The sequence below is a fragment of the Anoplopoma fimbria genome, chromosome 18, assembly GCF_027596085.1.
Source record: "Anoplopoma fimbria isolate UVic2021 breed Golden Eagle Sablefish chromosome 18, Afim_UVic_2022, whole genome shotgun sequence".
NCBI classification, from domain to species: domain Eukaryota; kingdom Metazoa; phylum Chordata; class Actinopteri; order Perciformes; family Anoplopomatidae; genus Anoplopoma; species Anoplopoma fimbria.
Genome location: NC_072466.1, coordinates 16,905,836 through 16,933,697, shown reverse-complemented (window position 1 = coordinate 16,933,697; position 27,862 = coordinate 16,905,836). Strand labels below are relative to the sequence as shown.

The window sequence follows — 27,862 nt, the reverse complement described above, 5'->3', positions numbered from 1 at the left end:
ACAGCAGACAACCTAAAGAATATATTTACATTTTTTTTCCCTGTGTGTGTATGCTACCAATCCTGAGCTTTTAATGCAATGCTGATTTCAAATGAAGATTGTTATTGTATGACTACTCTGAATACTAAGGAATTTTGCAGATTCTACTATGGTTACTACTGTGTATATACACAGGTGTTTTTGCAGCCTCACATTTACCTGAGGTTCACTACTAACAGTCGAAGTGTGGTCTATGCAGAAATAAAAGAAGAGCGAGGAAAAAGATAGCAATGTGCAGGTATTTTGTCATGTTTTAAAAGAACATTTTAAAGTATTCAAGTTGGGGGACTCATTAACAAACTCAAATGCATTGACCTCCACAGAGAACTGACCAATTTCCCTGTCTGGAATACATCTCTGAAATGTCCATGACATTCCAGATTCCCACCCCACATCCACTCACACACAACACACACACACACACACACACAGACTGACTTGAAAGCCATCTGGACCAGATGGGCGAGGACGTCCTGGGCGTCCAGCGTGACGCGACTCAGGTCTCGGTCCTGCTTGATGAAGTTGAGCAGCTCTGAGGCGTTGGCCATCCAGAAAGCCAGCGCTCCGGCAATGTTCTTCTGCTTCTGTCATGTACCAACCACAGCCACACACACACACACACACATAAAGAAAAAAACAAAGGGAAGTTGTTAGAGCAGCATGGTCAAAGAGAGACTGGAGAGTTAGAACAGAAGGTAGTAGAGGGGTTTCTGTTTGAGTTGCAGCCAGAAGGAGCAGTTGTTACTTCAGGGATAGACTCATGCCCCGCCCACCCCTCCCTCTAAGTCAAGCCGGTGCCGAGAGAAAGAGTGGTCATCACTGTCGCTTAGAAGATGATGCTCAACTAAACTGTCTGAATGAATGTGAGCACTAAAACATTTTCCTTTATGACCTTATGAGAGACATTAGTGACCACTCCTTTACCTCCCAGACACCAACTCCATTTACCAGGTCACCAGACACCAGCCTCCTCAACTAACCAGTTGGTTCTTTTTGACAAAACTAAAGGGTGTTTAGACTGTAGACTTACACTATGAAAAACATGCATTCACACTGCGAGAAACAGGATTAACAAGTGATTTAATGTCCCATAGATCAGAATTACATAAAAGGACATTTTTTTTGTCGACTGTAGTCAGATTTAGGCCATTTAAGACTTATTTCTATTGTTAGAAGTGATTTTAAGCTTTAAGATATTTTTTCAAAGTTTGTTTGTGATATAATTCATATGACCTATTCAACACTTTACTTTCTTGACAAGAGTTAGATGAGAAGACCAATACCATTCTCATGTCTGTCCGTTAAATAGAAGTCTATGGGCAGCAGTCTATTAGCTTAGCTTAGCAGAGAGACAGGACACAGGGGGACAGATAGCCTGGCTCTGTTCAAAGGTAATAACATTTTTCACATTTGCATACTATCCCTGTATAAAAGATAGGACAATTGCTCGCACTTAAGACTCCTGCTCTAAAGCCACTAATTAAGACCTACTATCTTATTTCTTTATTCTGTAGATAGAAAAAAAACCAAATTGTATAAATTACAATTTGTCTTTTTTGTGAGAGTTAGGTTCAGAACCATTTCTTGGCCGGGAGCAGCAACTTCCTAGATCAAATGAGGTACGCAAATGTAGGCGGATTTTGCAATATTTGGACCGAGCCATGCTAGCCGTTTCCATTTTTTATGCTAGGCTAAACTAACCACCTTAGCTCAGCTTAAGTTTATTTATCCAACAGACATGAGCCGTTAAGAACATTTCATCTAATTCTTTACGAGTGTATTTCCCAAAATGCTTTGTTAAGTATTCCTTTGGCCTATTAATATACAACATTATGAAGTTTCATACAAAACAATTGAAAACACATGTTGTGCGTTTTGTAACATTGTATATGCCCATGTTACAATGCAAAAAACAGAGCTTCTTGCATTGTAACATGGGCTATCAACCTAGTAGCTTGCAGTAGTAACACCGTAAACCAGGATAATGAAATCGCCAACACAAAGTGGATGATATCAGAATCTTAATTATGCTCCATGTGTCAGTCTACAGTCTAAAGGACAGTTTGTTTCTTTGGTCCTGAGATCAACAGGGAGGTGTGTGAGGAGCTGATTGGTTAATATCCCTGCCACTCAGTGAGGGAGGAATGTGCGAAGACTGCTCTCCTGCACTCATCTATCCCAACCTTGAAAAACATGAAATAAAAACTTCATTCAGAACAGCCAGCGAATGAGAGATGGAGCCAAGTGCATCCAAAACGAGATGCGACAATAAAACATTTAGGAAACACTTAAAACACGGACAGATGGTTGAACATGTTAAATGAACTTCCAAACAGACAAATGAAGCAGAGTAGGTGGAGGAGGTCGGAGGGACGCGACTCGTCTCCCATCCACACTGCTGAGTAGGAGAAGCAAGACGTGATGTCACACAAGATGGGTGCCAGAATTAAAGATGGAGCAATGGTGGAAAAGAGTGGTTGCTTTGGTTTTGCTGGGGTTTTTTGGTTTTTTTTGTTTGTTTTTGGTTTTTTAGTACCAGGCAGGTCCAGGAAGCTGAATGGAATTAGTTGGGTTGATGTTGCTGTTGTTGCTTAGTTTTCCAGCTGTGGGAGGACGCATTATTATGGCTTTATTTTACATTTCTGTTAGAATGGAGAAAAAGAAGCAGCAGCAACAATGAAGGGCTGGTCAAAAAAAAAAAGCAGACAAAAGTAGAGAGAGAAGTACAGATTGAGTAGAGAGGCAGAGATTCAAAGAAGAGCCAAGAGGTTGACGATGATGGGCGACATCATTTTACATTTTTAATTGTTAACATGGTATCTGGTTTGCCTTCAAAGGAACGTCCGGAAATTAGACTGATGCAACCATCTCCTTGTGAAGAGAAATCTCTGTGTGGGTCAAAGTGTTCAGCTGAGGAGAAAAGATTTTTGCTGCCTTCAAGCACTGCTGCAAATATCCGAAATGAAGGCAATAGTGCATAATGCAACAAAAGGTTGAATTTGTCCAAATGTTAAGTAACCAGCACTTAATGTTTAATACATAAAGAGAATAGAAATGTAATCAACAACAATGGTTTAAAAATGCATTAAAATATGATATTTATGTTATTTGTCATATATTATACAATATAATGGATAGTATATGGATAATATATTATCAAATAAATGATGTCTGCTTTAAAAAATATATTGCTTTGTATAACATTAAAGTCAAATTTGCATTTCCATTATCTGTGCAAGGCTTCAACTAACATTTATTTTAATTTTAAATACATTTTTTTAAATACATTACATTTTTTTACTTATCAGTTAACTGTTTACTTAATAAAATAAAATGGCCCAAAAAAATAGCAAAAATGTTTATCACAATTCACATAAGCCCAATAGGGCTTCCGTAATCTGTAATTAATTGTTTCAGCTCTAGCTGTATGTAATTGTTTTTTCAAAGACAAATGTGCTTTTCATCGGTTTTAAAATCCATATTTTTCAGATTCAAATTAACTCAGTCATTGTTTATTTCTTAAGGTGTGTGATCCATTTGACCCATTCCACTGGCACAGAGAAGAGAAAAAGCTCAAATCACAATTTCATAACTGTTCTCAGAAAGTATTCTCATATGTCTTACTATTTTTTCCTTTGTGAACTGCTGTGTAAAACCAAACTTCTTTTAAATATATTTTTTTTAAAGTTACGTTTCTTTAAAGGCAGAAAATTGAGTTCCAACATCTACAAGCTGGGTGACAGATTTTAAGTAACATGAAAGACATCGAGATGCATCGTTGAGCTTGAGATATTTCATCTGTCGCCCACACCGAGAGAAACAGAGAGAGAGAGAGTGAAAGAGTGAGGGAGGTAGACAAGTCTGTAGCAGCCGTATCATGGTGTGCCATTGTGCTATCCTACCTGATCCCCTTCAGGAATCTCCTGGATGGAAGGAAGAGGAAGAGGAGGAAGGAGGAGGAGGAGGAGGAGGACACGTTCACAGGACAGAGAGAAAACACGTCAACAGCTACAGTATGGACACAGCCATGTAACACACACACACACACATACACATTTTGACACAGACATGGTCATGGTATACAATGTGAAGACATCTTGAACCAGTTAAGGAACATAACTGAAGGAGGTCAGCTGGAAACCACATCTGGTCAAGAAAACACTACACAGGGCGTTTGTGAAATCTATCACAATTTTGTTTAAGGCTTTTAGAGAGCTCTTTGATGTCCACTTAATGGATAGTTCAGATTTTTTTGAGGTGGGGTTGTACGAGGTACTTATATCAGCTCATATCAGTTCAGTATGTTAAAGTGTACATTACATTTACAATATTTTCACCACTGAACCTTGCTGTCAGACAGTCATTAGACTCCTTTGGTGACTCAAAACTAACCCTTTAAAAACACCAAAATCACACAATAACACTAACTAACTGATTAAGGCTGCAGTAGAAAAGTATATTCTGTGTCTAAAAGGAAAAAAAAACTTGTCCATGGAGTGTTGTGGCTTTGAAGAGAGTAAAGAGATGGCCGTTCAGTGCCCTGTGAGTAATACACTGACCAACGATAAGTACCTCATACAATCCCACTTCAAAACATCCAAACTTTAAAATGAAATAAATCATCAAAACATGCTCGAAACAACTGGCTCTAAAATGAAGTAAAAATGATTCACTTAAATCTAACTGAATCAAAATTGCTTTTAAGAACTGGAACTTAGTTCTGTACACCAGCTAGAAGTTAAAGGAAATAAATGAGCAGAGTGTAAAAAGGGACTAAAAGGTGTTAAAAAGGGCTAAAAAAAAAAAGGAAAATGAATCCTTGAATAAAGTCATTAACATTTCGACAGAAAACATTTTTGAGACAGCCGTATAATTACCAGAAAGTGTGACCAACAACAAAAATAAATTCAAGCTCTTCACTCCCTTACACACTGCAAAATCCGTTGAATTGCTTTACAGCACAAAACAGGAATGTTATGGGGGAAATTCTGCCTAAACCTTCCTGTTCTTGAGGAAATGGCGAGAGTAACACCCTCTTTGTGGAAACAAGTTATGGAGTTTATGGGAAATGTGGCCTCAGTATAAAAAGGACATGGGACCAACACTATCAGATAATGTTGACCTCGTTCTATGTGATGATAAAAAGTTAAACACTTACATTGATAATCAATTTTTTATAACCAGTTAAAAGTTCCTTACATTAACTTCAAGTAAAGAATACTTCTTCCATAATAGCTTGTTTCATATTCTCTTTGATTTAGATCAAAAAAATGTAATATATTGCATTGGGCAAAAGATTATTTGACAGTGGTTTGTGTTAATGCGTGTGTAATTTTTTATTTTTTTCCCAAAAGCTTTATGCAGTTGTTGCCTAAATACTCAGCTTTTATATTAGTGTCAAAGCTTTAAGAATTATTTCCAGCTATAATGATCAGTGACAGCACCATGCTAACTGAAGTTTAGCATACACTATGTTGGCTTCACATCACAAACATTTAAAAACTGACAGGTAGACAAACATAAGAAAAAAGCACAGACTGGTGCAACTGAGGTAACTGTGGATAGAAAGCTGCAAGAAACATACACCTACAAACACTTAGACACACCTTACACAACTACAGGTACAGTAGTTTGTAAGAAAACAGTGAATTGGGGGGAATTAAGCATCAAAAAATGTCAACGAAATAGAGTATGAAATACATAAATAATGGAGCAGAACACACTGAGATAATACACAAATTAATACATTACATTTTCTTCACATACCACAGCACACACACAAAAAAATAAGATAGAAGAAGTGTTACTGACCTGGATGACTCCCTCCATCATGCTCACCATCTTGTTGACGATGGCAATGACTTTGTGCGTCCTCTCAGACGGCGACATGTCGGGCCGGTAAGAAGGCGACAGGACGTAGCGGCAGGCCATGTACAGGACGTAGGTGGGTGAGAGTTTGAAGTGGACCGTTGAGCTGTTGGTGTAGTTGATGATGGCTGACAGGAAGGTGTCTTCAGCTGGATGGACACACAGGGGATCGGACAATTAGACCACTTGCACCAAAATATTTTTCTAGCACCACTTCTTACAATGCGAGTGCTTCCCGCGTGCTGTTCAATGACCTTTTATGCCTTCAAATGTCTTTTAAAATGTTAAACTTTAACTTTACTTATTTTTTTTTTTTTTTTTTCAATAAGTGTATTCAGTTTAGTTCGTTTTTAAATTTAAAAGGCATTTAGAGCTTCATGTCTTGTAAGAAAAAGCTACTATTATCATAATTTTTACAATTATAGGTATCATAAGTATTATCATCATTATTTTTATTATATACTTAGAATCTGTATGGCTATAAATTCAGCGGAGGCATAGCAATAATAGCTTTCTTCCCGGCAATTTATGTATCATAATTTTCTACAGTGCAACTAATAATGAAGCATTGTTGCATAGTTCTGCAGAAAGTGAATTCAGGAAGTCTCACAGACACCCAGTGTGGCATTACGCAACAATATTCCATATATAAAATCAGACTGCTCTATTCTTAACTTATCATACCAGAGGTTGGTGACAACGACAGGAATAGGTCCCCTTTTGAGCTGCAACAAGCAGTTTGTATAAGCCACTTTGGTGGTCGGTTGGTCACGGAGCTTGGCTGCACATGTGTCATGTGGAAAACACCAATAAAACCACTTTAAATCTGGTGTCAGTTTCATTCAATAAAGCTTGGTTGCTAAAGCATTTGATGTCAGACACAACAAGTCTCATGAAAACCTGAAGGGGTGAGTTTCAAAGCAGTAAGGATCCAATTTTCAACTGTGCATGTGCGTCATTGCAAGTACAGATTATGGTTTCTCCCAGTGCATTTTGGGTATTGGACTCTCCACCACTCTATGACCTATCAAAACCTTCCTATAACAGATGATCTCACACCATTCCAAATATACACTCAGCGCACACACAGACACACAAAGGCCCAGAGCATAAACGAAAAGTCAATAAACAGAAAAGTTAAAAAGACAAACCAAACAGCTAAAAGAGCTCAGAGCTCCAGAGTGAGTCTGGGAAACATCGAGTTTTAAATAAACCAGATTTCCAAAGACTTTTTAAGACATTGTTATAGTACCTGGAACTAATTTAAGACCATATTAACAACAGAAAGCAACACTTTGATTGAATTCATCTAATAAAACAAACATTTCAAGGAAAAGGCGTCAGAAAATGGAAATAAGATTAGGAGTTAATACTGTTTGTTATACTTAAAGATTAACTCTTCTAGCTAGTCGGACAAAAGGAAAGGACATTTTCTTTATTTTGTCTGCCCATTGTACTGTTAACAAAGGGAATGTACAGTAAAAACACAGCCTGAGTTAATTGGCTGGTCCTGTATCGAATGTATTAAGACTGGCAAAAGTGGAGTGTGAGGATAGTTATCAGCAGTGAAGCAGTGTTTTTTGTTAGTTGTCTTACAGAATCAACTTTTGGAGTAACACCACCCAACGCTACGCTGAGTTGGCCAATCACATGACTTGCAAGTGAACCGGGAAGAGGAGCCACATGAATGACCAATACACAATAAAGTGTAAAGTTATGTTCCATTTGTGGTCAATCAATTTGGCCTTGAGCACCAGTTTTGAACCCACTGTTGAAAGGCCTCGCAACCTGTTTAGTTATTGAAATTAAAATTTAAAAAAATTTATCCGACGACACAAACAGTTCATCACTCATAGGACCCGTCATTCAAGCATCAAGGCGTGACACAAAAGGGCCATTTAAGTGACACTCCCACATGGCCGGATTTGGTGTGAAAGCAGTCCAAGAATAATATAAATCTACTCTAGCTTAAGCAGTTTAACCCCAAAACAGCTCTTCTGAAAACAAGCTACTGTCAAATTGAGCATCGGTTAGGTCCAAGTGCTCAATTTATCATCTTTAACAACATCATAAAAATATTGACTGTGTTATCTTGGTGCAATAACAGGAAACAAAGCCTTCAGGATTTATACTGATCCAGTTGATTTCCTGCCAAATACAAGTGGCACACACAATGTAAAACTAGAGACTGAGACAAGTTGCTCATTTTTTCTCCGTCTGTTTATGGAAGTAATATTAATGTATCAAAATGAATAATGTCTTCCTGAAGTAATCAGGCCTTCCTCTACAGAGCTGTGAGAAGGAACAACGCACTAACTCTGCATTGGAAATGTATAGATTAAGCAGGGTGAGAGGAAATGTGACCCACATGTACTATATTCTATTTACCATATATTCAATATCAGAAATGGATTGCATACCACTGCTGCTAGAGCAGTTAGGTCAACAGAATCAGTCCAGCACATTGTAAAGAGGGTTCAATAGTTTCCAGCTATTGACCGTTTCACAAACACGACAGAACAGAAAGAGAGGCACTAATACTTACAGTTGTCCCTGAACTCGATTCCGGCTGGCAGAGTCAGCTCTGTTCTGTCTACTGAAATGTCCTGAGACCTGATGAGACAAAATAACACCATGAGAAGGGAATAGAACACTTATAAATACAGAGAATGAGGAGAAAAGGACTGGAGAGAGGATGAAGATGGAGGATGAAGAGTGTCTCACCTGCTGTCCTGCTGCTCTCCTCTCATCATGGGTTTGACCATGCCGCGCTCCATCTCCAGCTTTCCTGAGCTCTGCACGCAAACACACAGTGTCAAGCAGCTTCAACAACATTTAATTTCACTGTACAGATGTAGATAAGATGTAGATGACTTATGTGTTATGAAGCTACAGTCACACTCTCAGAACTTCTAACAAACAGCTTACCCAACAAGCAAAGGATGCTGTTTTTAAAGTTTACTGGTTCTCGAATGAATCAAATATCTGGATTTGTTTTAGAAAATCAGCAATAGCATGTATAAAATAGCTTTTAACATATTGCAAACATACATAGAGATAATGCCAATTGATATGTATTGAATATGTCATCAAAGATTTTGTTTTAGATATATGTGCCTAGAGCTGTCAATTAATCAATATTATTAATTTGTATCATTTTTGATAATCAAATCATTGTTTTATTTCAACATTGCTAAACAAATGCAAAGATATGCTGCTTTAACTGTTTCATATATAACTTTAATTGAATCTTTGGGGTTTTGACCATTGATTGGATAAAAACTAGCATTTGATCGACAAAACAATTAACTGATTAATCAAGAAAGTAATCTGCAGATTAGTCAATATGGTAAATCATTGTTATTTCCAGCTTTGTATGAGTCACCATGCATTCAAATTTTAAATGACACAGAACTATGCAAGTTCTCCATTAATTTCACGTGGAAACGAGACCTAATTTTCACAACTAGGGATGCACCTTTCCTTCTTTTTCCAATCTCATTTTGATCCTTCAAGTAATGGTACAATACATACAAGTGCTCTCTTTCTTTCACAAAAACTTAAATCTGTAAACAACTGTAAAACATATGTTTGTGTGTGTGTGTGTTAGTGTGTGTGTGTTACCTTGCTGGTGGGAAGAGCAGCTCCACTGTGGACGTCTCCGTGAAGGTCGAAGGTGGTTTCTGGTACACTGCTGCAGCAGAGACACAGACATGCAGCGGTTTAGTTGGGGAGCTGTGCTCTGCACATCCGACTTTTCATTACTGACAACGACAAGAGCTCAGACTTAATCCAGACAGACACACACACACACACACGCACGCACACTAACTTATCTAACGCTTCGTCTGGGAGGAGAGAGCTGGATCAGAGGTGCAGAAAATGAATGTCTTTCTTTATACATATGCGCACACACTTGCATAACAGTCTAATTAGCAATAGAGAGGCCACGTCAGCAGTCCCGACTGAGCAATGTTAGCAGCAAAGCCAGTATGCCGAGTTTTTATGTGTGTGTGTGCGTTTGTGTGTGTATGAGGGTGTGCATTTAAGTGACAATAATTGAATATGACAGCAGGCGGGTTCAAAGACTGGCTTCGCCTTTCACGCCCCACATGGCAGGAGGGCAGCAATGTCAAATAAACAGTACAACGCCAACACAAACAAACAAAGTGTTTGTACCGTGTGTCGATTTCACATACACAATAACCACAATCAGCCAAAGTAACTAAACTATTAACAGCAAGACTATGCTTATGGATGGATGGAGAAATGAGACAGATTATCTACCTTAAACAACATTTCAAGAATACATTTATTTTGTAACATTTTCGATCCATTTAATGACCACTTTAAAACCCCACAGAGAAGGCCTCTAAGGCACACTAATGCAGATAAAGTTCAAGCTCATGTGTCCAGCCATTATTCCAAATGCTCCTAAAGTTAATAAACTTGCAATGAAGATGGTAAACAAGAGTTAAGAAAAATGTGGTGATCTTAAGAACTGGACAGGCATGTAAAGCTTGAGCTCCACCTCATTAATCAGACACCTTAACAATTACAAACTTGTTATTAATACAAACTTGATAGCACTCTGATCCTCCCTAAAATAAGCATAACTTAAGAAACATCTAAATATATTCAAAAAATGACAAAACCTTGCTTGTTAAAGTTGCTTGCACATGCCAAAAAGAAACATTGCTTTGTTGTTTTTGAACACAAGTCAGTTGTGATTTCTAAAGCATGATTGTTCTGTCAATCACAACCAAGTCATACCAAGAGGCAAACCAAAGCAAAGACACATCTACTGGCAAAATCCATAATATTTAAGAAAAAACTAACTGGCACAACCATGTTTATTAAATATACTTTAGAATGAGTTCAAAAACATCCCAGATAAGGGGATGCTGGCAACCTCAAATCAAAACAAACGTGGTGGCAGATTATGTTTCCTTCCAGTCTTCTGCTAGATTAGAGTTCATATGCTACAAAATCATCTGTTCAACTGCCAGCAGCTTTTGGAGCCAAATAGCTCAGTTCTTCAAAAAAAATCTGCCGTTTTTGCCAAACTGTGGCTCTAATCGCTCCAAACATCGTGATGTGTCTCCGGCTCAAATGAACTAGGTATCCTTGTAAGTTTGTACAGCAGAACATTGGAGCGCAGCCCAGACAACCACAGGGATCCACTTCCACCACATCAGGCTTGTATTCCAGACTGAGGTGACGCTGCTCAAAACGACAGCCGGTGTTAATGTTGCTCGCCAGATATTATAAAATACTTTTATAGGGAATTGTAAAAGTCCTCCTACTTTAAAGAGTCAGAAAAAAACGCATAAATGCCTAAACTCATAGAGGTCTACGATAGTTAGAGCAACTCCTCACTGAAGTTGCTGAATATGCCATTTGACCTCTAGAAGGACAGTTTGCTGGTCCTATTGAAGTGTAATTTGCTTTGGATAAAAGAGTCTGCTAAATGACTGTAATGTAATGTAATGTAATTTGCCAATTGACATTATTGACAAATGAGATCCACTTGTTTGTGTAAAGCAGCAAGCATTCATATTTTAGCTATGCCTTGGACCAGCTGTAAACAGGGACATATTATCACATTATTAAGTTGCCACGGTGGCTGTGTTATCAATCTATTTACACATTTAATCTTTTCACACATCTGGCAGACATGTAAGCAACATTAGCATTTATTTAGAGTATTGTTACTGGTCGCCGGATGAATCTTACTCCAATAATTCACTCTCCTGTTTTGCTTTCCACAAACAAATACTGGAGGTAATATCCTGGCTCTTTAGCAGCCAGATCCTTCTCAACGTTCAGCAACTAGTCACTAACTTTGTCCATCTCATGTTTGGGCTTTAGCAGTTACTGTACAGTGGGGCTGAAAACAGCTGCTGAAAGACTGAACTAAAGAAGAAAAGATGTGGGCCATAAACCAAAACAAAGAGCTGAAAGGTGCTACAATGCTACCCAGAGCTAAGGGAGAGTACAGAGAGGGATAGTTATCTGTGGGTTCAAGTTCCGAACAGCCCCTTTCACATACAAAGTCAATAGTAATATATTGATTAAAACAGCTCTAAAGTTAAAAGCTTACTATTTATACATACCATACAAAACCCTCAAGCTCCATGACGGATTTTTTTATCCCCGTCTCAGTTTTATAATGCTGGACCGTAGCAATAAGCGTGGCGTAAAGTAACAATCAAATTAGAGTATTAACCTATCTGATCTCATTCTAAGTAGACTTACAGAGCCCCATGGGCCAATCAGCACCTAGTGGCAAAGCACAAAATAGGTGATGGTATGCCAATAAATGATGGACTGAATATAAAATATTAGTAAATAAGTAACAAAACAAGACCACAACACAAAGAGTATGTTTACAGGAAACAGAGCCTGCAGGTTTTCCTTCCTGCTGATTACATCATCTTCCTAGTTGAAGATGCTAATCAAAGTCACCTGATGGGGTCGTTGGATGGAATGCAAACCCGTACAAAAGACTCTCAAACCCTCTGAGGAACTCTGAATGAGAGCCCTGTTACAGACCGCACAGCTAAATATATGATTAACTTCATGTCATTACTCAATTTGTGGGTTTAAAAATAACTAAAACACTTGCTTGATTTTGACGCTACACTCTTATATCATTTCGTGTCTATCCAACTCGCTACTGAACACACAAACAACAAAGACAATTTACTTATAATTGTACAGTGTTGTAGTTGTTTGGTATATGGTAGCCATCAAAAGAATTAAAAACTACACAGGACAAGCTACACAAGAGAAACCAGAACACTTCTGAATCATTATAAAGAACAATTCATGCAGAAACACACAGATCAATGGGTTACAGTGTCAGTTACTTACAGCACACACCTCTCTCTTTCTTGCGGTGTTAGTCATCCATTGAGTCATTAAAGGGCCATTCAACTCTAATTCAGAACCTCTTTTTCTTGTCTTTCACTCATCCCTAGCCAGCTCATATACTCCCTTCCTCTCTTATATGATGTGCTCCCTCTTTCTTTCTCCTGTTAAGTGTGTGAAACGACAGCGAGCGGGAGGCCACACCCAACTCCATGTTGATCAGATTAGAGGGCAGCCCGCCTGCCATAACCCTAGACCTCCGCTCTTCCTCTCCTCTCATTTCCTAATTCTCCCTGTCGGTCCAACCCCAAGACTTCCCTCCTCCCTCTTTTTCTTCCCTTCATCTCTCTCTGCTCTGCCCGCCAACTCCAAACCTCATCCTCGCCTCCTTTTTATGTTCACAAACTTGAGAAAACAGTAAGTTTGAAGGATGAGAGGGAAAATAAAAGGGGGAAAAAGAACAAGAGTGCCGGTGCGTTAGAGGTGACTATTGTCTCCTTCCCCTCACCCAGACTTGTGTCGGCTCCTCATCATGGAGGCTGGTTCTCTCTTCCCACCCTGGTCGAACATGGGGTCCACAAACTTAAAGACGTGTGTGGAACCGAACTGGAGGGTGGAGCCCGAACGCAGCACGGTGGTCTCGGTGATTCGTTGCCCGTCGACAAAGGTGTCGGCATCCGGGCCGTGGGGCGTCACAGTCACCATGCCTTCACTGTGCATGAGGTTGCAGTGGTGAGGCAGAATCCCCGGACCGAGCAGCTGGAGGGAAACAATGGCAAGTACGTCACCACAGAGATACACACGCGTTATAGCAGCAACATCAGGAGCGCCACTTTAAAGTCAAATTGAAATTTACAGGTCAGTTTTGCTTATCTGATAACATGACATCTGTGTTTGTTTTGACCTGTGTACTTTCAAAAAGATCAAATTTAAGCAGTTAAGTTTTCTCCAGCGCCCTCACTACATCAGCGTTCTCCATCGAGCATAATTGGTTGATATAGAGTGAAAATCTCTGTACTTTAATTTGATTAATGTTGGCACTAAAAACAATTTGCCTCCTCTTTGATAATCTGTACTTTACTCCATGTTGTGATTTGATCCACAGGTTATGAAGTGCTTGGGTTACAATTGTTTCTTTAAAGCAATGTGTGAGCAAGTGCTTCCCCACAAAAAAGGGAGGAGATTTCATATTCCACTTTGACTTAACACCTGCCAGCGTTTTCGAGATGTAGTTACCTGGATGGCTCCGTCCTCCGTGCAGTCTGAGCCGACCTCGGTGATGCTGTGTTGAAGCCGGTACAGCTTTGGTTTGTCCCGTGAGTCCGATCCGTCTAGACACGCACACACATACGCTCACATTTAGCACTGGGCATCTCGTCACATCACTAGAAAACTGTAGTTTACACGATCAACCTCATACACTCATATCAACTGTACACACATAGCTGACAGTAAGGAGCTGATGTAGATTGGAGTGCACTGGGCTATACACTGCTAATGTGGCAAAATAAACTGTGGGTGGCTGGTTGGGCTGAAGAGCAATTATGGATTATTAGTAAACAGGAGTTTAGTAAAAAAGCAAAGCGGCATATTAGTTCACCAAAGAAAAGGGGGAAAATTGGCTGCTCTGGGGAAAAAAGATTCTGGAGAATAAATGAAAGTGCATCAGAAAAACCTCAAAACCAACTTCTAAAAATGATACAGAAAAAAAAATAATATAACAAGGCTACAGGGACAGCTTAGCCTTTACAGTCATTTAAAGAGATTTAAGCAGAAACTGGCTTTTTGGTTATGTTTTGAGAGTGTCTATGACAGATGACCATTGAATTAGGTTCAATAATAATATGCTTCATGATAACACTCCAAAAGTACAGATTGATTTGTACTTTTTTTATATCACATCTTGTAACTTTGTTGAGGAATGCACAAATTCAAGTCATTACTACCAAGGTCCTAAATCTTAAAGTGTTTGATGTTACTCTCAGAAAATGCTATGTTTTAGTATAATTTCACTATAACTTTCTTAAAAGTGCAGTGATGAAGAAACACATTTTGTTCAAAAAGATAAGTTTGTCAATTTGGGAAATTCACGTATTTGCTTTATAGCTGAGAGTATGATGAGAACATTGATAACACTCATGTCAATACAGTAATCATGAAGCTAAAGCCAACAGTCGCTGGCTGTTTTTGCCTAGCATAGGGGGATTTTGTCAGTCTTTTTGCCCAACTAAGCTAAGCTAGGCTAAGCTAAGCTAATTGGCCGCTGGCTGTAGCTTCATATATATCGTACAGTTGAGGGTTATGAATCTTCCCATTAACTCTCACAACCTTTATTCTAAAATAACAAAAAATCTCTTTAAACTGACCCTAATAAAGGAACTCTTAGTCTTAAATCTAAATTGCTAATAGCTGTACCTATAGAGGGCTGCAGGAATTCGTCCCAAAACCCAGAAAGGAGTTAGCATTTTTTCACACTTCTGTTTCCCTTTACTCAATGGGTTTTTTTGAATGGGTTTTAATGTTTGATGCCTGAAATAAGCTCTGTAGTTAACACAATCTTAAGACATATTAACTTGTATTCTAAATCACCTCACTAAATACCCCTCTTGAGAATTCTGGGGCTTTTCCGTGTCTAAAATAAGGCGGCTGCCAACTGGTGGCTAAATTAGACTACCAAATGAAACTACTTAAAGTCTGCCTTTAGCTTAGCAGTGATGGCATGAAGTCATGTGACCGTGGTGTAGTTCACTTAGAGTCTAATGTTAGCTTGCAACTGACAATTGCATTAACGCTTGAGAATAATCCAAAAGAGTAAATAATCCAAAATCTAATGGAAAAATCCCATTGGCTTTTTGTCAAGGGAACCAGGGCGATGCCAACTTCCAAATGGGGAGTCGGGGATTCTTGCACCACCTCCCAACAATCCCATCAGCCATTGCAACAGACACAGAGGTGGTGTGGTGGATTTTTTTTTTACCTTCGTGGTGCCGATAGGCGTAGTAGGCATAGTGATTCCCTCGCCCTAGGCAAACAGGCAGGCAGGTGCGGAGGTAGAAGGACACATGCAAAAGGCCCCACACACACACACACACACACACACACAAACAAACAAACAAACAAACAAACAAACAAACACACCATGCCATAAGAAGGGTGGAAAGAAAACAGACACATAGCAGAGGGTGAAAATGCAGCAAGAAGGAAAAAATGCAGCATTACCTTGTTAACCCATTAATTGGATGGAGTCATACAAGCACACACACACACACACACATATTAAATGTTTCTGAGAGCCTTTCACTGTCTACCTTTTTAGATATAATGCAGTACTATTTAACCAGACAGTATGTCCTAATCCTAAAATTAAATTTAAAGGATTACCTACATTGATCAAAGAGAAAAACATGTTACAACATGACACCTATAACAAAGATCTGCAAGTCAGCTAAACCGCTGTTCTAAATAAATATGGTGGATTGAGCTGCAGGTTACAAAAGCTGCAATCATTCCTTTGATCTTCAGCCTTATACGCACTAATCAAAGCTACTGCACTGATCTAAATTGGTAATCAAGGATGGAGGACCAAAGACATACTCACTCACTCACTCACTCACTCACACAGAGAAACACACATAGTCCCAGCCCCCCCATCAACCTGACAGGGAACGAAGTCGATGTGTTAGTATATTCTAAACCGCTGGTTTCCCCTATACCATCTCAGCACTGCAGTTTACTGCTGACAAGTGTTTGGGTCACCATCAGCCCAGATAAGTTAATGACATGAGGTGTATGACAGACAAAGAGGAAGCTAACGAGAGAGGGATCAGTAAGCAAGAAACAAGCAGTTAGGGCTGGTTACATTTAGCAAGACTCAGGTTAAGCTGTTGTTTCCCAAGATGTCCCTGTAGGTTTGGTTTTTTTAAAGCAGCATAGTAATGTCTCCATACTGGGATTTCTTCACTGCATTCCAGGAGTTTTGTTGTAGCGACTTACCTTTTGTTGTACTCCAGGTATTTCAACCTACCCAGTCGACTTCTAATTCAGAAATTGATATCCCTCTATTTCTCACAGGGCGTATGGGTATACAAGTAGCACAAACCTCAAAATCACTATGTCCAACATGTCTCAATTTAAAATGTCACAATAAATAAATCGGTTTACTCTAACCAGATCCTGTAAAAAAAATAATATATAATATATATATAAAATATGCGCTCCCCAGTGCAACTGGTAAGCCCTGAATGACTCGGCTGAGACCATCAGTCATGTAACAAACGTTCAGTTTACACCGAGCAAAGGGGAAAGGACAAGAAAAGTAGTAGGACCTCTTACAATTTTTGTTTAATAATAGATATCAATAAAATGAATTGTTGTGTTGGATTGCACAAAAGACAAATTTCTAGTTCTAACCACTTACAGTCATGATTTTACCGTTTCCATAGGAGGTGCACGACTTATATATTGCAGTGAAAAACGAGGCCACATTGAGTAAAATGTGTCCGGAGTTAAAAAGCTGAAACCCCTTTAACCTCCTTGGAGGTCAGAGGGCTTTTGTTTTTTGAAGCCTTTCATTCAGTCAGTGTTCATAAAACTGTCTGATGTCAACTGTACCTCCAGGATTCTGGCATATTCATCTTGTTCAACTGGGTCACTCCATTTACACTTCTGGTGCAGGATTTGTAATGCAGACATTTTTTGTGCACACTTAATATTCAGTTGAAGTCTGCATTGGATTGTTATTAAAGATCTATACTTCTGTACTTCGCGCCGAGCACTAAGCTCTGCATAGAACTTGATCCATGAAACCTTCGTTACATAACTTGACTTAAATCTTGAGAAACTTCGAATAATTCCCTCACAATTAGGTGAGGTATAAGCTAACCATTTCATGTTAGATTATACTAGCTTGAAGGGAAAAAGTGCAACTAATACTAGGTGTTTTTGTTATAATATTCACATAGCATCTGCTTTGGAAGCATCAAGGATTCAGAATGAAGCTACATTAAACTAATTCTAAGAGCTGCCTTCAATATATACTGCAGTAAGTCAACAACCACTTGCAGTGGATTTTATATAGTGAGGAAATCTTGCGCTGGTAGGAACAGAAACCACAGGACACATGTGATTTACTCACATTGGCACGAGTAACCTTTGAGTAACCCTGAATGTTATCTACTGCAGCTACCCTGCTGTCTGCTGGCCACTACCTGTCATAGCAGCATTGCTCGTCAGAGTAGCTGCGACTGATATGCAGCTGATTGATACTGGAGCTAAGACGTCACAGATACAGGAGCAGACTTTTGTGTGTTGTGGTTCTACCTGGGCTCAGCTCCACCAAGTAAGGCAGTTTCTCAGGCGGCAGTGAGCTGCTGCTGCCTTCCCTCCCTCGCAGGCCTTTGTCGTCCACTTTCCTTCCCTTCCTCCCTTGGTAGTCGGGCGGTCTCTTCTTCAGCTGGAACACTAGCGCTCCTGATACACGACATAGTAAAAAAAAAAAGCTTTAGCATGTCACACTTAAGTGTCATATTTGTCACCAACAAGATCGACTAGGTTAGGAGCTACTGTCACATTTGTAATGACGGTAAGACAGCAGGAGGTGGCGGTAGCAACCAAAAGATGAGCCACTGAGTCTGAAAGAAGCACACTCAATATTTTTTGGGAGGTGTTAGTGTGAGAGTGCGCGTGTGTGTGTGTGTGTGTGTGTGTGTGTGTGTGTGTGTGTGTGTGTGTGTGTGTGTGTGTGTGTGTGTGTGTGTGTGTGTGTGTGTGTGTGTGTGTGTGTGTGTGTGTGTGTGTGTGTGTGTGTGTGTGTGTGTGTGTGTACCTCTGTCAGCAGGCCAGTCCCTGAAGATCTGCAGTGGACACTCAGCATCGTCCAGAATCGCCTCCTTGCCCGACTTATCATCTTGCTGCAAGGAACAAAATACAGAAAACAAATCAGTCACTTACGGATATAAATATAACCAATTCTACCTGTGACTCTGTGACTGGTTGCTACTTTCAGTGTCAGCAAATACTGCGAGCAAATGGCTCCATTTTGAACCCAAGATTCAAAGTATTTGTATTTTAAAACACAATCAAGGGTGAAAAAATGATTTGTGTGGTTGTGTATGTAAATGCCTCAAAATTTAAAACATAGGGGGCAAAAATCTCCCAAAAGTGCCTTGTGAAAAAATATTTTCTTTAACATTTTTTTCAGAGCTCCGGTGACGCGGCAATGCATCAGCCAATCATTTGTTTTTGTTTGAACGCAAGCCAGTTCCCAGTGCTATTTACTGACTTAACTATGCTAACAAGTGGCAACTCTGGAACAATGTAAATTGTCGCTCATAGTATGAACATTCCTTTAAGTAAAATAATGTGTCTAAAAGATTATGTTTTAAAGATAAAGATTCTTAGTTAAAGATTAATTTAATTTGTCCTGAAATTTAAAAGAAGTCACTACATATACAGTATATACTGGATGTAAATGGAGACGACGCCTTTATGGCAGAAGACACATTTTTAAGTTGTCATGATGAGTTATCATTACATACAGTATGAACTGGTTTTGAGAACAAAGACATACGGTTTACTCTTCCTAATGAGATGTTGCTATTCCCAGGCCTTATAAATATTGCAGTTTTTCTGTATTTCTTTCCAGCGCTGACTGTAGTCTACAGCCGTCCTACATCTCTTCATCCAGTCCAGTCTTATCTGAGTTACCATCCCCCTCCCCCCAGAAAAAAAACATACATACACGGGCTGACATGCTACTAGCTAGAATACTAGCACTTATTCCTCATGCTCACTAACCTAATGGACTTTCCCTGTGCTTAAGACTCTTCAGCAAATTGCTTCTGACTATCAACAGTGTGTGTGTGTGTGTGTGTGTGTGTGTGTGTGTGTGTGTGTGTGTGTGTGTGTGTGTGTGTGTGTGTGTGTGTGTGTGTGTGTGTGTGTGTGTGTGTGTGTGTGTAGTCCCAGGAGGGTAGTAGCAGCAGTTATTTCATATGATTGGCCATAGCTAGAGTCCATCTGAGAGGATAGATATGGGAGATGCTGTCGAAAGGGCACTCAAGTTCACCGTCACGGCCACGCACATACACAAGTCAAAAGACAGACACATACAAACGCAGACGTAGTAGCATCTGCTGTTGCTATAGCACTCAGCAATACAGCAATTGCATTCCTCCCAAAGGTTTTAGTGCCAAGCACCATTCCGTTTCAATCTGCCAGTCTGGTGAAGAGTGTATGCATTATATGGGTGGTGTGTGTGTGTGTGGGTGTGTGTGTGTGTGTGTGTGTGTGTGTGTGTGTGTGTGTGTGTGTGTGTGTGTGTGTGTGTGACCATGACCTTGGCTTTCCTCTGCAAAGAGGCTCTCAGAAGGAAGATGGATGATGGAGCTGTGTTTATTGGTGATATATATGAAGATAGAGGTTGTGTTTAGTTGAGAACTAGGGGGGTGTAGGTGTTAAGAGGTGGGTCAGAAGTACTGTCCCTTTTGAAATTTGTTGCATGTGAAATCATGACAAATAAGGTGCTGTGATCAAATACGTATACTCAATTTGCCTCAAAATGGGTTGAATGGTATCCACTGCAGCTGGAGGGCTTGCGAGTCACAAAAAAGAGGAATAAACTTGCATATTCCTAAGTACAAGTTTTCCTAAAAGTAGTTTAACTTGTACAGGAACAGAACTAATTTGATGGTTTTTTGGAGGAGGTGTGTTTTAGATGATGAGGTCCTCACAGATAGAAGGTGAAAGAGTTGTAGTGAGATAAGTCTTGTTACCCGGGCGATGCAGTACTCTCTGGGGTTCTCCTTCTCCAGCCCGTACTTCTCCAGCGCCTCCACCACAGCAAAGTCAGCCGTGTCTCTTGTGGAGAGCAGGATGGTCTTATACGGGATGTTGGGCTTTAGACTGTCGGCGTATATCCGCAAAGTGCCTCCTGTAGGAAATACCAAAACATATATTTTGTTAGTAATTTCACCCTTTTTACAAACGCTGTGCTGCTTTAGCCTTCTGCGACGGGGACCTGAAGCCGTTATACCCATCTCTGCACTTTTCTTCCCGTTGGAAAGGGCTGTCTGACAGCAAGGTAAAGCGGTGAATTGTAAATATAACTACACCTGAAATTATATCGATTTTTTTTTAGGAGGCTAAAATACATTTTGCTGCTGTCCTGGTCCACAGAAGTACACGCTCTTCAACCGTGCTGCTTCTCTAAGCTGGCTGTGTGTCGTCCGCCATCTACTGTATGTAATACACTGAGGCTAGATAATAATATGTCTTCCTTAGCTCTAGCACCATCCATACCAATCTATAACGATAATGATCAGGTCTTCAGGAAACGTCCCCCTTTGGCTTAGAACCTATCATGTTTCTGTGCAGAGATAATGACTTGAATATATGACCAGAAAAATACAGAACAGGAAATCTGAAAGGGCTGAATCACATTTTCCTTAGAAAAAGTAGAACGAGTAGATACTTTAGTGCTCATAAAATATATATAATGTACCACACTTTCATCCGGAGGCACGCGTAGCCGTGTGACCGTGATGTGTCAACTAGAAATGATCACCTTCGTAAAACCCACAAGTGCCTTCAGCAAAGCAAACAGGGTTTTTTTTAGAGGCATTATATAAAATGAGCATGTTTAAAATAGCACTTTCTGCCGGGACAACGTCATTGTCTAACCACTAGCCACCCTGTCCCACCGTGTGTGTGTGTGTGTGTGTGTGTGTGTGTGTGTGTGTGTGTGTGTGTGTGTGTGTGTGTGTGTGTGTGTGTGTGTGTGTGTGTGTGTGTGTGTGTGTGTGTGTGTGTGTGTGCAGGCAGTGGTTAAAGCAGTTTTTAGAGTCGGGTTCACTGGTCCATCTGTCTGTCTGGCAGAATGGTTAGGTAATGTTGAGTCACCAAACCAGCCAGCGGGTTTGTTTCATTCATTCAACATGCACATATTTCTTTATGTGAGTGTGTCAACATGTCAGCTTGAGACGTCCCGCACAGACATATGGCTGACGTAAACTAGATGATCGCTGATCTACAGGGAAAACACACGCTTTACTATTTTATTAAAAATAAAATATATGAATACCTAATTTCCATACACTATAAGCACTACGGTGGTGATTACAGCTGCAGAACACTTGTACCAGCTGCTTCTTCCGGACCTCCTGGCAAATTTCTCCAGCTCCTTCATGCTGGACGAAGAGTGGCAGTGAACTGTAATGCTCAAGTCGCTCTGCAGACTTTCTCTGGGGTTCACATTAGGGTTTCCTGAAGTCACACAAGGACATTCAGACTTGTTCCGGGGCCAAACCAAGGCTGAATCTTAGCATGATGTCATATTCACTCTGGGAGTTGTTGTTTTTTTAGATTTGGCTCCACTTATCGTTCCCTAAATCCACAACAGTTTTTTAGCTCCTACTGCTGTGAGGCATCCATATATATTACACCGGCGCTGTGTCAGATAGTAGGGATGTTATTAGCTAGGTGCTTCTGGTTTTTTTCAGGTTCATCACAGAGACCCTTTACATTCTTCTTACCACAGCTTGTACAACTACATCAATCTCATCCAAGCTTTACTGCATTTTTCTGTTGCTACTTTCCATTAATGTAGCTCGATAGGAAGATAACATCCCAACTCTTAATCTCAACTACTGAGCTCTGATTGGTCAACCGACTCTCAAACTCCTGGAAATAACTGTCCAAGTGAGCACACCATCACATCTAAGTAAAGGTTTGGAACCAGGCCGAAAATGTACATATTTCTTGCCTTATCAAACTAAATAATGTTACTCCTTTTTGTCTCAGAATGCTGAAGTGCTCTTTCACTCGGAGGTGCTGCAGAGATGGTTGTCCTTATAACAAGTTCACCAATCTCTGCAGAGAAGCTCTGGAGCTCTAACAAAGAAATCATCATGGTCTTCATCACTCTTTAGACTAGAGAAGACATGCCTGGTTGCTGCATCTTGGCACACAGCCAGCAGTAAGAAAAGTCTTGGTGGTTTAAAAATGCCTCTATTTCATAATAAAGAATCCATGAGGCTCCAGGGAATGTTTTCTTCATACAATTATCTGGATCTATGCCTCGACACTGTTCTGTCTCAGAGGCGTACGGTGATGTCATTGGCTTGGTGTTTTAGTCTCACAGCCACTGAAAAACATTCATGATTGGCTGATCGGAGCTCAAGCGGGGTTGGGAAGGAAATCGTCTGGACTCACTTGTCAGTGTGATGTGTTGTACGTTTTTTTTTTAAGGGGTCATTAGAAGCTACACAAAAAAGGTTTAAGTACCTGAGTCGGGCCTCCCATCGCTGCTCATGAACTCCTGCATGCGTTTCTCCAGTTTCTGCTGGCGCCTCCTCTTCATCACCACCTCTGGGTTGGAGATTGTCCTAGTAAAGCTGGTCTCCGGCATGTCCTTGTAAACCTCTGCCGCCAGACGACTGTTTTCCCTAAACCACAGCACAAGGGAGACGAATGACGGGGGAGAAGATGGAATAAGTGAGGGGGAAAAAATAAGATAGATGGAGGAACAGAGAGGTCAAAGTTTTAATCACTGATTTGTTCCTCTTTTGGAGCCTTCTGTGCTTTTCTTGGCATTCTAAAAAAAAGAAGAAGAAGCTAGATCCTCTCCAAGGGCTGAGAGGATGCATAAGGGCAGGACAGTAAGATGGATGAGCTAGTGTGTGTCTTACCCGTCCTCCCGGTTGAGCGCCTGCTCGTCTCCATCGGGGATCCGGGCGAACTCCTTCTCCCTCTTCTTTTCCTTCTTCTTCTCCTTCTTGGATAAAGTCCTCTTGAAGTTCTGGATCACGCCATCCTTCTCCTTCTCTGGACCATTACTCTGACTCTTCTGGTAGAGAGGGGAAGAAGAGTTAATGAGGTTCTCCAAGAGACTACGAGGAGAAGCTGGCTTCAGTTCGTAATGACGTACACATTTCTAAATGTATAAGTGAGTGAACAAACTGAATAAGGAAAAGATGATTTTCCTCAATCATCTTACGAATGTACATCTAATTACATCAAGTGTACTGAGACGTTTTGATTTTGTTTTAACCTTATTAATTTACATATACAGTTAGGTAAGATAATAAAAGGCTTTTTGACAGACTAGAGATCAAAATATGATAAACATTATGGAATATGTATGATAGAAATATATATAGCATGTCATATATCTTCTATATTGATTTCACAGTGTATTTCAAAATGGTCACATCTGAACCAAATCAAATATTTCACTCAATTGTATTGCAATAAAACATCTCAAAATGATTTCAAGAGGTCTGCGATTTTTCATCCTCATGAAAAAACTAAAATGTCTCCCAATACCAACATGTATCCAGATATGCTTGATGAGGTATATTGCCAGTAGCTTTAGGTGCTTTTTTTTTTCCGACAAATGAATGAATGGATGAGTCAGCTCACTAGTGAACCAACTGGTTAACAGTCAACCGGGTAAACAAACAAAAACAGGGAGAGCAGCCGACCTTGGGAAGGATGTCGTTCTCGTTCTTCAGGACAAAGCGTCCTTCTCTGTCGTCTTTGTTCCAGTTCAGCTGAACAACTAGAGGCTTCTCGTCCAGGTCCAGCTGACGCTCTTCTAACACACACACACAAACACATCAGTTCATCTTAGAGTCAACTATGTCATAGTATTATTATTACTAACATTGAATTGCCAATAAATCTCCTTTTTATCCAAAGTTTAGGGGGACTCACCGCCACTGACGTGGACCTCATACAGGGAGTATTTTGGCGAGGACAGCATCCTCATGTCGGGTCTGAACTTCTCAGCTAGCGTCTCGATGACGTCCTGCGTTGTGGCTGTGCTGGACACTCTGATGCACTTGGTGGCAAAGTTACCAGCTACGCGGTCCTGGAAGTAGAACCGCATCACTCCGTGGAACTCCAAGTCCTGTTCAAGAGAAAGCGAGACAATGAGTCCATAATGTGTATTTTACAAACTGTTTACTGGAAGTGGGTGGTTTAAGTGCAGAAACATAGTCAACGGTCAGTATGTTAATCTTTACAGGCATTAGAAAACCTGTTAACTGTGAGTACGGTTGGCATTAAAGAAGGCTGCTTATTAATTTCAAGACAACCGATTCAAATGCACCTTGATGATTATTTTTACAATATGAAAAACTGAGAGCAGTCATTATCAACCCAACACTGAGCAGTAAGGTGACTGTTAGGCAGCCTTGACTGTCATGGGAGAATAGAAGCAAAACTGGCTGTGAGCCAGGAAGTGCAGCGTGTCAGCAAGTTGTGTGACGACAACATGAAAAGACGGCCGTTTTGTCATTTGCCGACCGGTCCGTCAAACCTCTTTCGCTTACTTTTGTGCACTGCTACTGACTTTTCATAAAAACTTTCATGAAAGATCTCTGTATATGGTGCTAATTAGAGGGAATATATTTAATTGGTAAACTTCCAAACAATTACTTTAATTTACTTGGGTTTAAACGCAGCTTATTTTCAAGGAAATCATCTATTTTCCCTGTAATAATTACCGAAAGACATAAGTTCTTTCCAGGAAACTTCCTAACTTCCTGGCTCATGAATAAAGCGCACCATTAATTGTGTTTTAGACTTCCTCTCACAGTGCTGGCCTAAGGAAACCTGCTCTCCTACACAAAGACACAATACACAGGCTCAAGCACAGCCAATGCTGGGTGTAAAAGCAGCAGGCTGAAATAGACACCCAGGGATATCTACACTGTCCGCGCATGTAGGTGCAAATCTATTGCCTACATGTTGACATTTCCCTTTGCAAAGGGTCTGCTATAGAACAAGAATGTCTTAAAGCTATACACACCCAGTCCTGATATAATCGTATGCAACACGGTGCTGACACAGCATGTGTGTGTGCACTCGTTAAGGTTCAGCCGTGAAACTGGCCTCATATTTCATTGTAACTGCCATTGAAACAGTCTTAGAAAGCCTTAGATCTCCGAGGGAGCTTGTAGACATTTCAAAGCGAGCATGTGCTCAAAACTAATGGGCAATATCATCTTGCTCAGGGCAAGAAAAAAGAAAAGAAAAAAACTGAACCGGGAACGGAAACGATCCTGTAACATCCCAGTCAAGCTGGATGTTAAACTCTCACAGTAATATGGTAGCAACCTGTTTATGTTACGCCCCTGAATAATTAGTTAAAGTTAATAAGTTAAACTATGACTGTAAATGAGTGTTTTCCTTAAGAAAAGTATTCACTTTAACCTAAGTTCTTTATGGTTTTATTACTAACAAGCTTTCCCTCATTCATGGTGTAAGAAGAGGGTGTTGTGCTTTCTTAGGTGGAAAGCCCCAGAGTGTGGTTCTTCTAAAAGGAAACTATCTTCCCTGTCAGGATGCCAACAAAGCAATTTTAGGAATTTGAATTTTAAAGAGAGTCCTTGCAAGCATTTCATTAGGATATATGAATGGCCAAACGACTCTTAAGGAGATGGATCGAATGAATGTGTGTGTGTGTGTGTGTGTGTGTGTGTGTGTGTGTGTGTGTGTGTGTGTGTGTGTGTGTGTGTGTGTGTGTGTGTGTGTGTGTGTGAGCAGGGTGATTTGAGGCAACGATTTACACACTGTTAAAGTGTGTTTATGGCCTCCCTCTAACATGGAGCTACACAGTTAATAGAAGGCAGTAAGAGGATGTGAGGACTGACCAATTTATAAATGTGCACCGAAAGAGTAAGAAAGATTGCTGATGCAAATGTTTTCTTCTTCTTCTTTCTTTAAATGAACGACAAAACGTTCCCCTCTCGCTCTCTCTATCTCTTTCTCACCCGTAACTTCCCCCCTTTCTCTCCCACGTTCCAAGTTTGATAGAGACACAGTCAGGCAGAGTGGAAACACTGAGCGTAGTTTCGATAGGCAAGGGTGGAGCTGGGAATGTGTGTGTGTGTTGTGATTTACTGCTGGAATGTGGGTCATTGACGGTTGCCGCTTGCGTAACCGGTGGTAACTGTTACTGTGGAGACACTAGTCCACTTGGGTTCAAACAAAGCCCAGCTTAGAGACAGCGGTAGATAATTAACACACTGTCCTTTTGGCCACTGGGAATGGACAAGTACAACCACATGTAGTTCAAATCCAGTGGAGCAGTCATTCTCCCCCATTCTTCAGGTAGATGGTACAGTCCGACGGACCCGTGCCTCCAGGTTATTGTCGATACAAACACCCCCAGGTTCAGGGCCATGGTCCAGTCTTACATGCACATATTTGTAGGCCATCGCAGGCAAACTCCTGAGATCCCTCACCTCACAACCATGGAACAATCCTACACACCTATCTCTTCAGAAAATGGTCCAGTCTAACCTCCCTGCATATCTAAGCAAAATCCAGTGCTATACCACCATTTATCAAGGCCATGGTCCAATCCTACACTCCAAGACGTCAAAGTTATTGTCTACAAAAAAATTACAAACTACAGTAGCCTTCCTGAAGATGCACATTACACTCTGGAACTTGTATTATTTGTGCACCCTTTTGCTAACACTTGCTACGCTAAAAAAGATGATATATCAATATTTAAATCAATCATTCAACGACATTTTGACTAGACTGAATAGGTCAAACCTCTCAGTCTATGCCACCATGATAATGTCATCTGACAAGGCTGCTTTGGTGAATCATGGGAGGTGTAGTCTAGAAGCAGTAGCAGGGCATAGTGGATAGATTTTTAAATAAACAACTAACTACAACAACCACTTGCACGATGACTCCACGGCTTATTTGGATTAATGTCACACATACAACATTTAATTACTAATGTGATGTGAAGGGTGTGACTTGCCTTTAAAGCTGTAAAAGAGAATAATTCACAGAATAATACATGAGGTGCTGGGTTTTGCACAAACAATACTAAGATATTTTCTTAAATTGATGCTGGCTTCATTTCACAAATGAAAAATAATGCTAAACCTTAATTTCTCATAGTAAAAAAAAAAAAAAGGAAAAACATTTTTTTTAAGGGCACAAGCCTGACCACGGACGCAATGTTTAGCATATCAATAAAAAGCTTATTTCAGCGTCCCAGCTCAATGCTAAAATTCCCCAAAAAGTAATGTGGTCATGCGACCAAAACAAGAAC

General features: G+C 40.2%; 1 protein-coding gene across 1 annotated transcript in view; it reads right to left on the bottom strand.

The window, feature by feature from the left end:
- The window catches only part of afdna (afadin, adherens junction formation factor a), a 96,871-nt gene that overhangs the window by 43,646 nt on the left and 25,363 nt on the right, over nt 1–27,862 (bottom strand). The window contains 15 exon segments of the mRNA XM_054618984.1: nt 478–623; nt 5,851–6,056; nt 8,453–8,520; nt 8,632–8,702; nt 9,532–9,601; nt 13,289–13,539; nt 14,017–14,111; nt 15,758–15,802; nt 18,100–18,249; nt 18,605–18,689; nt 20,553–20,710; nt 23,062–23,222; nt 23,466–23,623; nt 24,261–24,373; nt 24,493–24,688. Coding sequence (XP_054474959.1) covers nt 478–623; nt 5,851–6,056; nt 8,453–8,520; nt 8,632–8,702; nt 9,532–9,601; nt 13,289–13,539; nt 14,017–14,111; nt 15,758–15,802; nt 18,100–18,249; nt 18,605–18,689; nt 20,553–20,710; nt 23,062–23,222; nt 23,466–23,623; nt 24,261–24,373; nt 24,493–24,688 — 1,973 coding nt within the window.